Below are 18364 nucleotides of genomic sequence, written 5' to 3'. Positions count from 1 at the left end.
CGTTACCAACATTAAATGTATTAGTAATCGCATCCAATAAAAGTGTCTCCAAAGAGCAAAGCGGTCACCCTGACCCTAAAGTAACTCTGTGGCCACCACCCTCTATGGACTTCTGTTGAAAAACGTTTCGCAACAGAAACCATTTACTCCAAAAGGAAAACATTTTGCAACGAGAACTGGAATTTCTAATGGATAAATTCAGGGCGGTCCCTCCCAGTTTCGTTCTGTTTGCTTTCAAATGAAAGGGTTAACATGACCTGACTGAAACCATATCATGACCAAGACTGGGCATCGATAAGGTCTTATTCATGCATACATTTAAGCAATGAGATATATTAGATACACAAAACGAGTCAAAAGTTTGGACAATTTAGCATGCAGGTATTTTCTCAGGTTGCCCAGGGCGGCGGAGATACAATCCTCGGCAAAATCATTCGCAAGGAGATTCCTGCAAAAATATGATTTGAAGATGATACTCTCAGGATTATAGTGACTCAGTGTCAGCCACCCGTTACAGGTACACAGAGGGATCAAGTATAAAGAGGGGACTTCTAAAGGACCATAGAGAGGTAAGAATGAGTTACTGAAGGAGGGTTCTCTTACAGTGACTCTGTGGCGACCACCCTCTGGGCCAGGCCGTAGAGGGTCTCGCTGGCTGTCAGGACCACAAGCTGGCTGAGGTGGGGGCTGGGCACCTTCTCCTTCCTGTCCTCCCCCGGACCACCGTGCACGCTGGCGCTGCCTTCCCCCAGAGACTCCTATAACAGGGGAACAGAGACGGAGAGAGAGCGAGAGAGTCAGACCAACAGAGACAGGGACCAGTTAGCTGTGAAAGGACAGCGATAGAGACACGAGGATAGATGATCTGGATGACAGACCAGGGAGTCACAGTAGCTAGATTTCCATCCAACTTCGAAAGATTTTCATGCAAATATTCTAAAATAAGCATAAAAACCCTATGCACATTTTCCCACCGGAGATGTGTTTCCATCAAATAGACTTGTTGCACATAAAAGGCTGTGTGATGACATAATGCACATAAAAATGACTTTTGTGGTTAAATTCCCATGTATCGAATAAAAATGTTTCCATTGCATTTTCAACTCTACTGAAGGTTTTGTCTCAAAAAATGTTGCGTTATATAGAGAATGTGCCCACTCTGGTCCTGGTATATGCGCTCTAGTCAACCACTCGCAGATACAGTGTGGGTGGGCTACCTACATTATGAGATTATTATGGACAAAAGAGTTAAATTATTTTTATTTGTTAAATGGCAGCCAAGCTTCGATCATCATGTCACCAGAATAAGACCCTCGATGTTACTGGAAAGGAGCGTCAATCACCTTGCACTTTCACCACCCTGTGAAGTTCTTCAGAACTTACTTCATCTGCAGCCTAATAAACTGCATGCTTATCCGAGTCGAGCGTATTTTGTATGAACATTGCATTCAGAAAGTACTCCTCGACTTTTACGTTAGTCTTATTCTAAAATGTATTAAATAATATCAATCTACACACACTACCCCATAATGACAGAGCGAAAACAGGGTTTTTAGACATTTTTTCAAATGTATTAAAAATAAACAGAAATACCTTATTTACATAATTATTCAGACCCTTTAATATGAGACTCGAAATTGGGCTCAGGTGCATCCTGTTTCCATTGATCATCCTTGAGATGTTTCTACAACTTGGAGTCCACCTGTGGTAAATTCAATTGACTGGACAGGCAGACACCTGTCTATATAAGGTCCCACAGTTGACAGTGCATGTCAGAGCAAAAACCAAGCCATGAGGTCGATGGAATCGTCCGTAGAGCTACGAGACAGGATTGTGTCGAGGCACAGATCTGGGGAAGGGCACCAAAATATTTCTGCAGCATTTAAGGTCCCCAAGAACACAGTGTCCTCCATCATTCTTAAATGGAAGAGGTTTGGAACCACCGAGACTCTTCCTAGAGCTTGCTGCCTGACCAAACTGAGCAATCGGGGGAGAAGGGCCTTGGTCAGGGAGGTGACCAAGAACCCGATGGTCACTCTGACAGAGCTCCAGAGTTCCGCTGTGGAGATGGGAGAACCTTCCAGAAAGACAACCATCTCTGCAGCACTTCACCAATCAGGCCTTTGTGGTACAGTGGGTAGACGGAAGCCACTCCTCAGTAAAAGGCACATGACAGCCACCTAAAGACTCTCAGACCATGAGAAACAAGATTCTCTAGTCTGATGAAACCAATATTTAACTATTTGGCATTAATGCCAAGCATCACGTCTGGAGGACACCTGGTACCATTACTACAGTGAAGCATGGTGAAGGCAGCATCATGCTGTGGGGATGTTTTTCAGCAGCAGGGACTGGGAGACTAGTCAGGATCGAAAGAAATATGAACGGAGCAAAGTACAGAGAGATCCTTGATGAAAACCTGCTCAAGAGCGCTTAGGACCTCAGACTGGGGCGAAGGTTTGCCTTCTAACAGGACAACGACCCTTTGTGCTTTAACAAAGTACGAAGTAAAGGGTCTGAATACTAATGTAAATGTGAAATACGTTTTTTATTTTTAGCTCAGTATATAGGTTAGATACTCTGACAGCTCCGTATATGGAATAGGTCCTCTGAGCAAACATTAAAAAAAAACTATTTTTGCTTTGTCATTATGGGGTATTGTGTGTTGATTGATGAGGGAAAGAAACAATTTAATCAATTTTAGAATAAGGCTGTAACGTAACAAAATGTGGAAAAAGTCTGAATACTATCTGAATGCACTGTACTTGCATTAATAGGTTGGATGGAGACCTGGGTAGAGAGAGGAATTCTTTGGATACACTGTGGATTACATGCTAATAATACTGCTGACATTAGGCAAGTGTCCAACTTAAAGCTAGAGTAGCACGCTATGACTGAAGGCTCTAACAGCCAGATAGGAGAGTTGGCTGTACCACACAGAGCTCAAACACTGAGCTACAGCAGTGAAATACAACTATTTATATCTGGATTCCAAATGGCATCCTATTACCCTATTTAGTGCACTACTTTTGCCCAGGGCTCTGAGTCTCTGACCGACGCCAAGGATATACTGTTTCTCCGAGACCAGGCCCAAATCCCTGTCATTCGTATGAAGACGGAGGTACAGCGGGCGGAGATCAGGTGCCTTCGTCGGCGAGTGGGTAACCCGCCTCCACCATCCGTTCTATTGGCCAATGTGCCATCACTGGAGATTAAACTGGATGAGCTCCGTTCGAGACTGTCCTACCAACAGGATATTAAAAACTGTAATATCTTATGTTTCACCGAGTCGTAGCTGGATGACAACATGGATCATATACAGTTTGCTGGGTTTTCTGTGCATCGGCAGGACAGAACAGCTACGTCCGGCAAGACGAGGGGTGGTGTAGTGTGTGTCTATTTGTCAACAACAGCTTGTGCGCGATGTCTAATATTAACAAAGTCTCGAGGTATTGCTCATGATACCTCATGATAAGCAGTAGACTTCACTATCTACCAAGAGAGTTTTCATCTGTATTTTTCGTGGCAGTCTATTTACCACAAACCGATGCTGGCACTAAGACTGCACTCGATGAGCTGAATAAGCTGAATAAGGCCATAAGAAAACAAGAAAATGCACATCCAGAAGCGGTGCTCCTAGTGGCCGGGGATCTTAATGCAGGCAAACTTAAATCAGTTTTACCACCAGCATGTCATGTGCAACCAGAGAAAAAATAAATAAAATAAAATAAACTCTAGACCACCTTTACTCCAAACAGAGAGATGGATACAAAGCTCTCCCTCCATTTGGAAAATCTGACCATAACTCTATCCTCCTGATTCCTGCTTACAAGCAAAAACTAAAGCAGGAAGTACCAGCGACTCGCTCAATACGGAAGTAACGAGGAAAGTACGCTACAGTTTTGTTAGCACAGACTAGAATATGTTCCGGGATTCATCCAATAGCATTGAGGAGTTTACCACCTCAGTCACAGGCTTCATCAATAAGTGCATCGACAACATCGTCCCCACAGTGACCGAATGTACATAACCCAACCAGAAACCATGGATTACAGGCACCATCCTCCCGAGCTAAAGGCTAGAGCTGCCACTTACAAGGAGCAGGACACTAATCTGGACGCTTATAAGAAATCAAGCTTTCCCCTCAGATGAACCATAAAACAGACAAAGCGTCAATACAGGGCAGAGATTGAATCCTATTACACCGACTCTGACATTCGTCGGATGTGGCAGGGCTTGCAAACTATTACGGACTACAAAGGGAAACCCAGCCGCGAGCTGCCCTGTGACGTGAGCCTACCAGACGGGATAAATGCCGTTTATGCTCGCTTCGAGGCAAGCAACACTGAGGCATGCATGAGAGCACCAGCTGTTCTAGACAACTGTGTGATCACGCTCTCCGTAGTCGATGGGAGCAAGACCTTTAAACAGGTCAACATTCACAAGGCCGAGGGGCCAGATGGATTACTAGGACGTGTACTCAGAGCATGTGTGGACCAACTGGCAAGTTTCTTCAATGACATTTTCAACTTCTCCCTGATCAAGTCTGTTATACTTACATGTTTCAAGCAGACCACCATAGTCCCTGTGCCCAAGAAAGCGAAGGTAACCTGCCTAAATGACTACCGCCCCGTAACACTCACGTTGGTAGCCATGAAGTGCTTTGAAAGGCTGGTCATGGCTCACATCAACACCATCATCCTGGAAACCCTAGACCCACTCCAATTCACATATCACCCCAACAGATCCACAGACGACGCAATCTCAATCGCACTCCACACCGACCTTTCCCACCTGGACAAAAAATGCTGTTCATTGACTACAGCTCAGTGTTCAACACCATAGTGCCCACAAAGCTCATCACTAAGCTAAGGACCCTTTGGACTAAACACCTCCTTCTGCAACTGGATCCTGGACTTCCTGTCGTGCCGCCCTGAAAGGAATTTTATAATATCTGTACATTGCGATTCTACCAGTAATTACAAAAGTACAATGATTCATGTTTTGCTTTAGCTTGAGATTAAGAATCAGTGGTAGACACTTTGTAAGTGCATGAAGAGATTAACTGTACAAAAGTCAGATGTCTGTGTGTTGAAACTATACTTTCAGTTCGTGTTGATATGATGTTCCAGTCTTACCTCTGCTAGCACATGATAGCAATAGGAGGAAGAAGGATTGGGAAACTAACTGAAAATAACAATAAGCTGAACTCCGCCTAGCAGAGACATCTTTGTATTAGCAACTATTAACTATGAGCTTAAATGGTATTAAAGTTAAGGGACATCACCCTGGGCGGAGTGATCCTCAGTAGGGGATAAAAAGCGAAAATACCATATTTTGTACCGAGTGTTACACTTGCAAATTACTGTAAGTGTATACTCCAGGTTGCAATTCGGCATGCGATCCTTATTAAACAAACTAACCTCTGATCAAAGAAGTTTCCTGTGGTCTCTTGTATAAACATAGGGCAGATTTCCCTTACAGCCCCCAGGTGGTAAGGGTAGGTAACAACACATCCGTCATACTGATCCTCAACACGGTCCCCGACTGTACTCCCTGTTCATCCACGAATGCGTAGCCAAGCATGACTCCAACTCCATCATTAAGTTTGCTGACGACAAAACAGTGGTAGGCCTGATCACCGACAACGATGAGACAGCTTATAGGGAGGAGGTCAGAGACCTGGCAGTGTGGTGCCACGACAACAACCTCTCCCTCAACGTGAGCAAGACAAAGGAGATGATCGTGGACTACAGGAAAAGGAGGGTCAAACAGGCCCCCATTAACATTGACCGTTCTGTAGTGAAGCAGGTCGAGAACTTTAAGTTCCTTGGTGTCCACATCACCAACAAACTGTCATGGTCCAAACACACCAAGAAAGTTGTGAGGAGGGCACAACATTGTCTTTCCCCCCTCAAGACTGAAAAGATTTGGCATGGGTCTCCAGATCCTCAAAAAATTCTACAGCTGCACCATCGAAAGCATCCTGACTGGTTGCATCACCGCCTGGTATGGAAACTGCTCGGCATCCGGCCATAAGGCACTACAGAGGGTAGTGCGTACAACCCAGTACATCACTGGGTCCAAGCTTCCTGCCATCCAGGACCTATATACTAGGCGGTATCAGAGGAAGGCCCAAAAAATTGTCAAAGACTCCAGTCACCCAAGTCATAGACTGCTCTCTGTGCTATCGCATGGCAAGTGGTACCAGAGCGCCAAGTCTAGGTCCAAATGGCTCCTTAACAGCTTCTACCCCCAAGCTATAAAACCGCTGAACAATTAATCAAATGGCCACCCGGACTATTTACATTGGCACAGTTCTGCTACTCGCGGTTTATCATCTATGCATAGTCACTTTACCCCTACATACATGTACTAATTACCTCGACTAACCTGTACCCCTACACATTGACTCGGTACCGGTACCCCCTGTATGTAGCATGTTATTGTTATTTTATTGTGTTACCTAGATTTTTTGCTTTAGTTTATTTAGTAAATATTTTCTTAATTCCATTTCTTGAACTGGATTGTTGGTTAAGGGCTTGTATGTAAGCATTTCACGCAAAAGTCTACACCTGTTGTATTCGGCGCATGTGACAAATAAAATGTGATTATATACTAGAGTTCTTTCTGACCTCATGGTCATATTGCATTAAACAGATAAAAGCAAGAAAGGTCAAGAAGTCAAAAAACATCCTTCTCATCTTTCTCCTTTTGATCCACTGGGATAGAAACTCCCGGTCTCACTCAATCTCTGATGTATGCAATATTATGTAGTCTTATGGAAATCACTCGGCCTATTTTTAACAGTAGAAAGAAAGTAAGCTCTCAGCGGTATTCTAGAATAGTCTGTATTGATTCTGCTACTGTTTGACATGTTCCAGCACATTTCACTCTCACACACACTTCTCTGGCTTTTCTTTATTTGTGAAATACAGAAGAAATGCAGCCGGTCCCACGGGCCACATCCATTAATCACAACGCAATATAATCCAAACAGTAGAAGTCATTAGAATTCTCTACAGAAGGCAGAAAAATCACAATATCTTTCATAAAGGTCCATCTGGGCCTGACAATGGATCATGCGGGTTGTCAAGTTTTGTGTGTGTGTTATATATATATCCCAAAAACAACAGAAGCAGAGCCAAATCAATAGCAATCATATGCAGTGGGTAATAGAAAGCAATTAGACAGAGACAGAGACAGAGACAGACAGACAGACAGACAGACAGACAGACAGACAGACAGACAGACAGACAGACAGACAGACAGACATACATACATACATACATACATTACTCTCCTGGGGAGAACAACCCTGTTATCTCAGGTTACCTAATACTAAATAGCAACCGTCCAGTAACTTTCCCCAAAAGTCCCATGTTTTCCAGCAATCCTGACTGCAGGATCCCGGATATTCTGCTTATTCCTTCCCGATTCTGAGAATATTCCAACCGGGATATCGGGAAAACCTGGGAATTTACTGGAATTTTGCAATTCTAATTATGAGGAACTGCTATCAAGTAGCAAGGCAAGCTCTATATGAATCAGTCTAAACATTGAAACATTCAAGAATTACGTAAAATGTGAAATTAAACCTCATTCATTTCTCATAAATGGCTAAATTTCCTTTAATTCATTGGTTAAGTAGCTAATTAGAAATTATGAATCATGCATGGGCTTTTAATTGGTAGGAAATAGCCACTTTGGGGCCTACTAGAGACTAATTAATTACCAATAAAGAGTTCTGTGAGTTACCTTAGAAACCCTTAATCAATGATAAGAGGGGCAGGTTTAAAGGATGTCAAAGAGTCAGATCAAAGAATCAGAGAATGTTTTGGCATTCAACATGCAGCATTAAACAGATTAGGATGTTCATATCACTGCAGAGGGAATATGACCATTCAGATGAAGTTCGGGGTAGGGTGAAGTTGCCCCTCGACGGTGATCTTAGGTTTTGCATTTTCCCCAGTAAATTAAGGTCGAACTGGGGGAGGGGAATCTGATCTTAGATCTGTACCCACAGCGTGTAGCTCCTCGTGGTAGCCACCTCTCGACATAACGAGATGTCAAAAACATTAAACTGATGCTTTGTAATGGGACAATGGAAGAATGCTCGGTCACTTGCAGTCTTCCCAGGGTTGTGAGTCAAATACCAGTTTGATGTCTTTGGATGCTAACTTTCCAAAACCCACCTACTCCTGTCTAGGGAACCATTAGATGATGCAAGTTATTAATTTGGGTGAGCAATACCTTCCAGGAGTAAAACCACGAAATGATGTTCAGTAAACTGCATCATGGGTCCTTTCTGCAGCATAAACATGATTAACATCCTGCACTGGTGTAGTTTATCTAGAAAACCAATTAGCCCCACACTCTATTCTGAGTCCGAACATGACTCATGATGAAATAAGCCCTAAAGTAAAAGTAATTAAGAAACTGACAACTACCCCAAACCTAGGCCCAAACCGTTTACCCTCTCTTTGCGGAACGCTAACAAGAAATATCGATTTGGTCTCAACTGAGACTTTTTGGCATTTGATTTTTAAAATCTTGTCAAGCTTTTCAAAGCTGTCTTGCTCTGGAAGCAAAGTAATCTATCAGTCCATCACAACAGACCGATTAAAGCCATTAGGTCATGGTACAGGGCCTTCAGAAAGTATTCACACCCCTTGACTTTTCCACATTTTGTTGTGTTACAGCCTGAATTTTAAATGTATTAAATAAATGTTAAAAAATTGGTAACTGGCCTACACACAATACCCCATGATGTCAAAGTGGAAACATTTTATTAAAAATGAAAAGCTGAAATGTCGTGACTCAATAAGTATTTAACCCCTCTGTTATGACAAGCATATATAAGTTCAGAAGTAAAACTGTGCTTAAAAAGTCACATAATAAGTTACATGGACCCACTCTGTGTGCAATAAGTGTTTAACATGCTTTTTGAATGACTGCCTCATCATTGTACCCCACACATACAATTATCTGTAAGGTCCCTCAGTCAAGCATTGAATTTCAAAACACAGATTCAACCACAAAGTGGGGAGGTTTTCCAATGCCTTGCAAAGGAGGGCACCTATTGGTAGAAATAAAAAAACAGACATTGAATATCCCTTTGAGCATGGTGAAGTTATTAATTACCACTTTGGATGGTGTATCAATGCACCCAGTCACTACAAAGATACAGGCATCCTTCCTAATTCGTTTTCCAGAGAGGAAGGAAAACGCTCAGGGATTTCACCATAAGGCCAATGGTGACTTTAACACAGTTAGAGTCTAAAGGCTGTGATAGGAGAAAACTGAGGATGGATCAACAACATTGTAGTTACGCCACAATACTAACCTAAATGATAGATTGAAAAGAAAGAAGCCTGTATAGAAAAAAATATTCCAAAACATGCATCCGGTTTGCAATAAGTCACTGAAGTAATACTGCAAAGAACGTGGCAAAGCAATTCACTTTTAGTTCTGAATACAAAGTATTATGTTTGGAGCAAATCTAATACAACACATCACGGAGTACCACTCTCCATATTTTCAAGCATAGTGGTGGCTGCATCATGTTATGGGTATGCTTGTAATCTTTAAGGACTGGGGAGTTTCATGATAAAAAAGAAACGGAATGGAGCTACGCAAAGGCAACATCCTAGAGGAAAACCTGGTTCAGTCTGCTTTCCACCAGACACTGGGAGATTAAGTTTAGCAGGACATTAACCTAAAACACAATGCCAAATCTACACTGGAGTTGCTTACCAAGAAGTTACCAAGAAGACAGTGAATGTTCCTGAGTTGCAGTTAAAGTTTTGACTTAAATATACTTGAAAATCTATGGCAAGACCTGAAAATGGTTTTGAAAAGAATAAATGGGCAAATGTTGCACAATCCAGGTGTGGAAATTTCTGAGAGACTCACAGCTGCAATCGCTGCCCAAGGTGTTTCTACAAAGTATTGACTCGGGTGTGAATACTTACGTAAATTAGATATTTCTGTATTTCATTTTCAATAAAAATATGTTTTCACTTTGCCATTATGGGGTATTGTGTGTAGGTGAATGACAAAATTACAACAAAATATGGAATAAGTCAAGAGGCATGAATACTTTCTGAAGGCACTGTATCTAAAAAACAATGACGTCTTCAAGATCAAATGTATTTACGGTGTATATACAATGTTTCCTATTTAAATCAACAAAAAGAGCACGCTGTGTCCTTTTATTAATGCTTCACAGGCATAAACAATCACTTTAATCAAAGAAGAAAATAAAATGTTCCCCCTTGAAGACTACAAAGAAAATAGGTTTCTCTTCACATTGCTCATAACTCCACATGGTTTCCTCCTGTGGATTTAACACGGTATGAAAATCCTGACGATCTCCATAAAAATAGGGAACAGTTCGTAACCCTTACCTTGTTTTAATTCCAGTTTTCGATGGAAAAGGTACAGAATATCTTTCCTAATGATGGGAAGTTTTGGGATTCACACTGTAGCCCATGAATTAAAAAATGACCTGCTATGGTAAAAACTTGAGGTGAATAAGTGACTCTGAAGTTAATAATTTTTTCACTTTAATATCCCAATCTTTGCTACAGTATAATACATGCTGTTGTCAATCCAATAAATATGTATTCGTAATAAATGACTATTACATGCTCAAAAGGACATGCATTAGCTGTTGAATAGATTAAACAACATTAACATAAATCGTCTACCGGGGCCCTTTGGGCATCTTGAATATTTACAGTAACCGTAGGGCCTACACGGATAACATGCCAGAAAAAAATCTATAAAATCAAGAAGATACTTGTTGAGAAAACAGCTTGCATTAAAGGAATTCACAGCTGGATACACACTAATCAGGTACATGCAGACTGAAATCTTATTTAGTTCTATTTCCACAACAAAAACAAAAGATAATTGGATTAAAGGTTTAGTCTTTTATTTATTTGTTTTAATAAATGAAGAATTTTACACTTCCCTACTTGATTGCGTTGTTCTTAAACCGACAGCAGTAAGTAATGATTCACATTAACATCATCATAGGTTCCTGGCCCCTCAGTAGACAAAACAATCCAGTTTCTGGAATTCAGAGCTTTATCAGGGAAATCCAGGCATAGAATGGTGGTGTCCCATGGAAGAGAACAAAGGCCTTTCAATGTTCTGATCAGCCAAGTCTGAGACAAAAGCCACATACTGTACAGTAGCGGTGAGTGGGTAAAATCCCTGGGGAAGCCAAGCCAGGGAAAAAAAGCATTTTTACAACCTGTGGGTGATAATTGCGTTGTTTGCTGCTCTATAACCCATTAGTTCATACGCCACTGTGATATATAAGGCAGACACAACAGGAAGATAATAGCAACACAGCGGCAGAATAAATTCAACCACAAACACGTTTTTTTCATCACAAAACCAGAGAGCAACATCTGTCTGGTATTGATTAGGAACTACAGAGTTACCGGAAGTCTCAGAAAACCAGAGCAGCCTCCACTAACGCCATTCCAGCATCATCAAATCACCTCTGCTGAGACTAAGTGACAACTAACGTCATTCCAGCACCATTTCAACATCATCAAATCACCTCTGCTGAGACTAAGTGACAACTAACGTCATTCCAGCACCATTTCAACATCATCAAATCACCTCTGCTGAGACTAAGTGACAACTAATGTCATTGCAGCACTATCTCAACATCATCAAATCACCTCTGCTGAGACTAAGTGACAACTAACGTCATTCCAGCACCATTTCAACATCATCAAATCACCTCTGCTGAGACTAAGTGACAACTAACGTCATTCCAGCACCATTTCAACATCATCAAATCACCTCTGCTGAGACTAAGTGACAACTAACGTCATTCCAGCACCATTTCAACATCATCAAATCACCTCTGCTGAGACTAAGTGACAACTAACGTCATTCCAGCACCATTTCAACATCATCAAATCACCTCTGCTTAGACTAATAGTGACAACAAAATTCCAAAAGGGATTTAGTCTAACCAAATATCATGTGGCTTTCCATGGTACTGATTGCCGTCTGTCTGGCTGTGTGTGTGTCTGTGTGTGGGCAAGTAGAAAAATGTAGCCTGGCGGGTAGGAACGAATCCCGAGCCGACAAGGTAAAAATTTGTCAGTCTGTCCCTGAGCAACCCCCAACAACAACTGCTCCTCAAGCGCCGATGGCGTGGATGTCGATTAAGGCAGTCCCCCGCAGCCCTCTGATTCCGTTGAATGCATTCGGTTGTAAAACTAACAAGGTATCCCCTTTCCCTTCTTGTAGAGGAACGCCAATACCACTCTCCTGTCTTTCATGTTGCCAAAACGGTCTATGACTCTGTCATACAGTAGTCTACACTGTTTTACTTTTTGTTGTCCTAGACTAGGCTACCTGACTAAAAGGCCTGCTAACTAGCTTAACTTACTTTCATGGGCAACAATGAGCCAGCTAGCTAGCGAGTTAACCTTAGCCTACTACTTCTAGCTAGATTCTGAACTCAGGCCACGGTCACAATGTATGAATTCATGGTTGGCTCAGAATCACCATTACAACCAAGTCCAAATCCCCATCTTCCTCCATGGCTAATAAAAGGTAAGATTTTAGGTAGCTACTGCAGGACAACGACACAACCAGATGCAACAATTCATGTTTTTTCTGTCAATTATGTTTTGCTTTTGATGTTATTGGTGAGAAGCCAAATCCTAACTGGCTTCCTTTGATACTTTGTTTTGGCACGCCAGGACCATTCACAGTTGAGCTCACTCATTTTAGCTCAACGCTGATTGGTTATTCTTTTATAATTTTTGGATCAAGAGGCCAAATGCTAGCTAGCTTCCCTTGATATTGAATTCAATGCTCCGGGCGGCAAAAATATCATACTCTTTTTGACTAGACAGCAAAGCAGGTTAACTGCCTTGTTCAAGGGCAGAACGGTAGATTTTCCACCTTGCCGGCTCAGGGATTTGAACCAGCGACCTTCGGTTACTGGTCCAACGCTGTTAAATGGCTAGATTCTACATGGTTCCACAGAACAAGCATATGGCCTTAAGTTTAGGGATCCTCCACTTCTCCCCATCCCTGAGACATTCTCCACATAGTTGTATTCCGTTAGTGTATCAGGCTCTCTCTTGCCAGAAAACTGGGGGGGGGGGGGGAACAGACTTTCGTAGAGCATCTGATACTTTGGCTCCCAAGTGGCGCAGCGGTCTAAGACACTGCATCTCATTGACAGACACACAGACACCTTGGTTCACATTCAGGCTGTATCACAACCGGGCGTGATTGGGAGTCCCATAGGGCGGCGCACAATTGGCCCTGCGTCATCTGGGTTTGGCCGGTGTAGGGCATCATTGCCTAGTTAAATAAAGGTTAAATAAAGAAATATAGTAGTTTCCATTGTGGCGAAATCCTACAGAGACCCTTCACCTGCGCTGCCACTTCAAGAGCACGTCGGTAGTCAGGAAGGAGGAAATGAATATGGCCATTCTGGCTCTTTGTGAGAGGACTCGGTTGGTGCGGCAGTTTTGACCGTGTGTGCTACTCCTTGCAGAAGTCTTGTTTATTTTCAGCGTGATTAGTTTGTAACGTTTTTAAATCGATCCCCAGTGTTAACGCTCTAGGTCCTGTTTGGAATCTAATGGGACCGCTCCTGTCATTGATTGCATGGATTAGTAGCAACAGTTTTGCAATACTTTGACAATCAAACCAACAGTTGAATTGCACAGACAAACGAGCCTGAAGTCAACAGCTAAGACCCCCTCTCTCTCTCACTCATTTCCCTCTGCATTGCTTTACACACTGCAACAGACTTTCTCTTTTTTGCACTGAGCACCCTTTGATGTTTTGTGTCGCTGGACTATTATTGCCCTGCCAGACTGGTTTGTGTTCAAAGGAACTCTAGGCCGTCTCCTCTGCTGATGTGTGTGTCTGGTAGCAGTACTCCATCTATCCTACTCGCTTCCTTTCGTCAGGGTTAATACCTGCTTGGCGCCAGAACCAAAATCTTTCTTAATACCGCTACACAATTACTCTACTGTTTGAGAGACATCCAAAAATGGCCTGGATGAGGCTGTACATCTACTGTAGGGCCTTATGTACATTACATTACCTCTTTTGGCAACTATTTGTCTCGGCTTGATCTACTGTGTTATTGGCCATAAGGAAGTTTACAGACCATATTATTATGGATATTTCTGTTTATTTCTCTTGAGGTACCAAGTCAACTTAATGTGCGTTGTCCATGAGAGTGCACTCTTGCGGAGATTGGAATAACTGTAGGCTACAGTAGTAGCCTAAATGTTAAAGTCATTTGCCAGAGCAGTTATACTGTAGCGTCACAAAGTCTGCTACATATTAATCCTAGTTGCTAATCTATTTATCCAGACACACGCTAACACAACACTGCGTTGCAATTCCACTTGCTGTTCCCTCAGAAGGCGTTCATTCAACCTGCATAAGCCTGTGCAATTATGCAAGATGCACAATGGTTGAGATATTGTTTGGGTGATTTGATTAAAAAGGGTAATTTGAAACATTTCTAAAGTCGGGGTGAATCCACAAAAGACAACCTGAGCTGAGGAAGAAAAGACAAAATATAAGTTGTGATTGTTGAATAAATATATAGGCTGAACCAAAATTGTTAGTGCTTGGGAACGCTTTGCATCCATTCCATTATGACACAGATATGTGATTTATAGCTTCCATCAAAACGGAGCAGAGCATCCAAGAGGAGGGAAATGAAGATTCAATAAAAAGCTACAAACCAGTTGTCAAACCGGTGTTGGAATCCTATAACGGTAGCTAAACACAGAGGCGCTTACAGCAAGAATAATTCAATATCTAAAAGCATATCCTCTGAAGAATGAAGTTCAACAGATGCTTCAAGAGACAAAAGTACAGCTCATTAGTGATGGTGGACAAAAAATAGATAGTTACATATCACAATATTACTTTGGGCGATAATATATCAATACTTAGCATTAGCTAGGTAGCATTAGCTAGCGCTAGTCAGCTGTACAGTCGCCAAAACTCAGGTATTTGCACACACTTGGCATTCTCTCAACCAGCTTCACTTGGAATGCTTTTCCAACAGTCTTGAAGGAGTACCCACATATGCTGCGTACTTGTTGGCTGCTTTTATTTCAATCTGCGGCCCAACTCATCCCAGATCATCAAATCGGGTTGAGGTCGGGTGATTGTGGAGGCCAAGTCATCTGATGCAGCACTCCATCACTCTCCTTCATCACATAGCCCTTACAAAGCCTGGAGGTGTGTTGGGTCATTGTCCTGTTGAAAAACAAATGATAGACCCACTAAGCGTAAACCAGACAGGATGGAGTATCTCTGCAGAATGCTGTGGTAGCCATGCTGGTTAAGTATGCCTTGAATTCTAAATAAATCACAGTGTCACCAGCAAAGCACCCCCACACCATCACACATCCTCCTCTATGCTTCACAGTGGGAACCACACATGCGGAGTTAATCCGTTCACCTACTCCGCGTCTCACAAAGACACAGCAGTTGGAACCAAAAATCTCAAATTTGACTCAAAGGACAGATTTCCACCGGTCTATGTCCATTGTTCATGTTTCTTGGCCCGAGCAAGTCTCTTCTTCTTATTGGTGTCCTTTAGTAGTGGTTTCTTTGCAGCCATTCGCCCATGAAGGCCCGATTCACACAGTCTCCTCTGAACAGTTGATGTTGAGATGTTTCTGTTACTTGAACTCTGTGAAGCATTTATTTGGGTTGCAATTTATGAGGCTGGTAACTCTAATGAACTTATCCTCTGCAACAGAGGTAATTCTGGTCTTCCTTTCCTGTGGGGTTCCTCATGAGAGCCAGTTTCATGACGGCGCTTGATGGTTTTTGCAACTGCACATGAAGAAACTTTCAAAGTTCTTGACATTTCCCGTATTGACTGACCTTCATGTCTTAAAGTAATGATGGACTGTTGTTTCTCTTTGCTTATTTGAACTGTTCTTGCCATAATATGGACTTGGTCTTTTACCAAATAGGGCTATCTTCTGTATACCACCCCTACCTTGTCACAACACAACTGATTGGCTCAAACGCATTTAGGAAAGAAATTCCACAAATGAACTTTTAACAAGGCACACCTGTTAATTGAAATGCATTCCAGGTGACTACCTCATGAAGCTGGTTGAGAGAATGCCAAGAGTGTGCAAAGCTGTCATCAAGACAAAGGGTGGCTATTTGAAGAATCTCAAATATATTTAGATTTGTTTAACACTTTTTTGGTTACTACATGATTCCATGTGTTATTTCATAGTTTTGATATCTTCACTATTATTCTACAATAAAAACCCTTGAATGAGTATGTGTGTCCAAACTTTTGACTGGTACTGTATATAAAACATATAAATGCCTTATGGGATTAGTTCAACGGTCTTACCCCATTAAGCACAAAATAGAAGCTTGTTTTACTCCATTGTTTGTGATTATTGTAATGGTGGTGTCATTTCTTCAGCCAAATACCTTGGATGTTTTCCAAAAAAGTGGACGATGCCCGCTTGATTGCCAGATTGTAAACATTATGCAGAGAGAAAACAAGGGCATTAGGGAGAGAGGAACCAGACAACCCTAAGGGATAACTTTAATGTCACAGTGATACTGTGCCTCTTCTAGGACGCAGCCACTCGTAAAGGGTGCCTAAAGACAGACAGTGGCATCAAAAGCAATCTGCTTTTAAACAGTAGCTACGAAATAGTACACAGGAGAGTGTTATTGACGCAGACTGCCGTCAGAAGGAGGTTCAGAGACCATCTTTGAACAGTCACTTACATGTCTTACATTTCAAGAGATCTAGAACAGTTACTATATTAAATGGATCAAATAAGTTTTCTTATGTATACCATACGAGCCTTAGTCATTGTTCAGGTACAGTATATATAAACAAAAAAAGGGGATACCTAGTCAGTTGTCCAACTGAATGCATTCAACTGAAATGTGTCTTCCGCATTTAACCCAACCCCTCTGAATCAGAGAGGTGCGGAGGGCTGCCTTAATCGACATCCATGTCTTCGGCGTCTGGGGAACAGTTTGTTAATTGCCTGGCTCAGAATGACAGATCTTTACCGGCACAATGCTCCTGCCCGCCAGGCTACCTGCCGCCGGAAGTAGCTTACTGTATGTTAAACGCTCAAATACATTATATAAAGTATTGGTGTAACAGAAATAACTTTGAGATTGCACTTAATGCACCTTACAAACATGACTGTATTTTAACAACAAATTAGAAGGGGACCATTGTGCTCTCCCAGAAGTTTGGCTGATGCGTACAACCTGTGAACAAAAGGTGCGATGGGTCCACACTCAAAAAGATTGCATAAAGCTTACTTCATTTTTCAACCATAACAAAATCCCCAAATAAAGAGTGAAAGCTATGAGGCTAAGTTATTTCAAATGCAAGCTGGGTCACTCAGGGTTCAGTTTTTTTCAGTCCAGACCAATTAAACCAATACCTAATCCAATACTGCTTCCCTTCCACTACAGAAATGTTCATGTACTGACTCAATTGTATGTCACTGAATAAACTGAAAGTTCTCCAGAGTACTTTATTTAAAAAAAATGTTTTAAAAATGCACACCAGTGGGAAAAAAAATAATATTTTGTGGAGTCTATTGAATGCTCAGTTTTATCTGAGCGCAAGTAATAAAAGGGAGGATGGAAGAGAGAAAAATTATAATCAATTTCATTGTGAACGCACCACACTTTAATTATATGTTGGTTGTAGAATCAAAGTGGTGCTCGAGGTAATGAATCATTTCAAGAGAGACTGAATCTCAGGAGGAGACCGATAGGTCTTTCACTGGGAGAATACACTTCAAGGGGTAGAATCTGTTTTGAATTATACTGATTTCATAGTAGCAGAACATTCAGGTCCATATCAATAACTCAAAGTAAGGAAGACAGCACATTTGAAAAAAGTGTCTGAGCAGTTTCTATGTCTTCATGGTAAGCACATTTTTGACAAATAACCACTTCTGACTGACATTTTGAGCAACCTTATAACAGCCTTTTTTTGTAAGAAAACCCATTAAACTCAACTGTAATGAGTCACTGAAGTGGTGTCAACATCTCCACACTAATTCACTGGTTAACCTGATTTCACTTTACTGAGAAGTGAGTAATCACAGCACCACTAACGCTGTTCTGATCAGGGTTGTTGTGGTGACCGTATAACCTTTTGGTTACTAGTCTGCTCTAACCACTAGGCTACCTGCCACTCCTAATATTAAACACATTGCTTTGCTTAACAGAAGGAGTATAGCCTACCTGGCTGGCATGAAAATAAACTATAGGAAAAGCATCCTCCATTTTTTAAGTGCATAGGTGAGCAGTATTT

The 18364-nt window shown here is 41.8% G+C and overlaps 1 protein-coding gene across 2 annotated transcripts in view; it reads right to left on the bottom strand.

Moving 5' to 3' along the window:
• LOC106570454 (VPS50 EARP/GARPII complex subunit) overlaps positions 1-18364 on the bottom strand; it is a 266801-nt gene that overhangs the window by 27217 nt on the left and 221220 nt on the right. For both annotated transcript variants that reach the window (XM_045694895.2, XM_045694896.2), the window contains one exon: positions 604-758. In XM_045694895.2, coding sequence (XP_045550851.1) covers positions 604-758 — 155 coding nt within the window. The remainder of the gene's footprint in view (positions 1-603; positions 759-18364) is intronic.

The sequence above is a fragment of the Salmo salar genome, chromosome 14 (genome assembly GCF_965601325.2).
Source record: "Salmo salar chromosome 14, fSalSal1, whole genome shotgun sequence".
NCBI lineage: Eukaryota > Metazoa > Chordata > Actinopteri > Salmoniformes > Salmonidae > Salmo > Salmo salar.
Note: the sequence above shows the minus strand (reverse complement) of the source record. Positions and strands in the feature narration are given on the sequence as shown.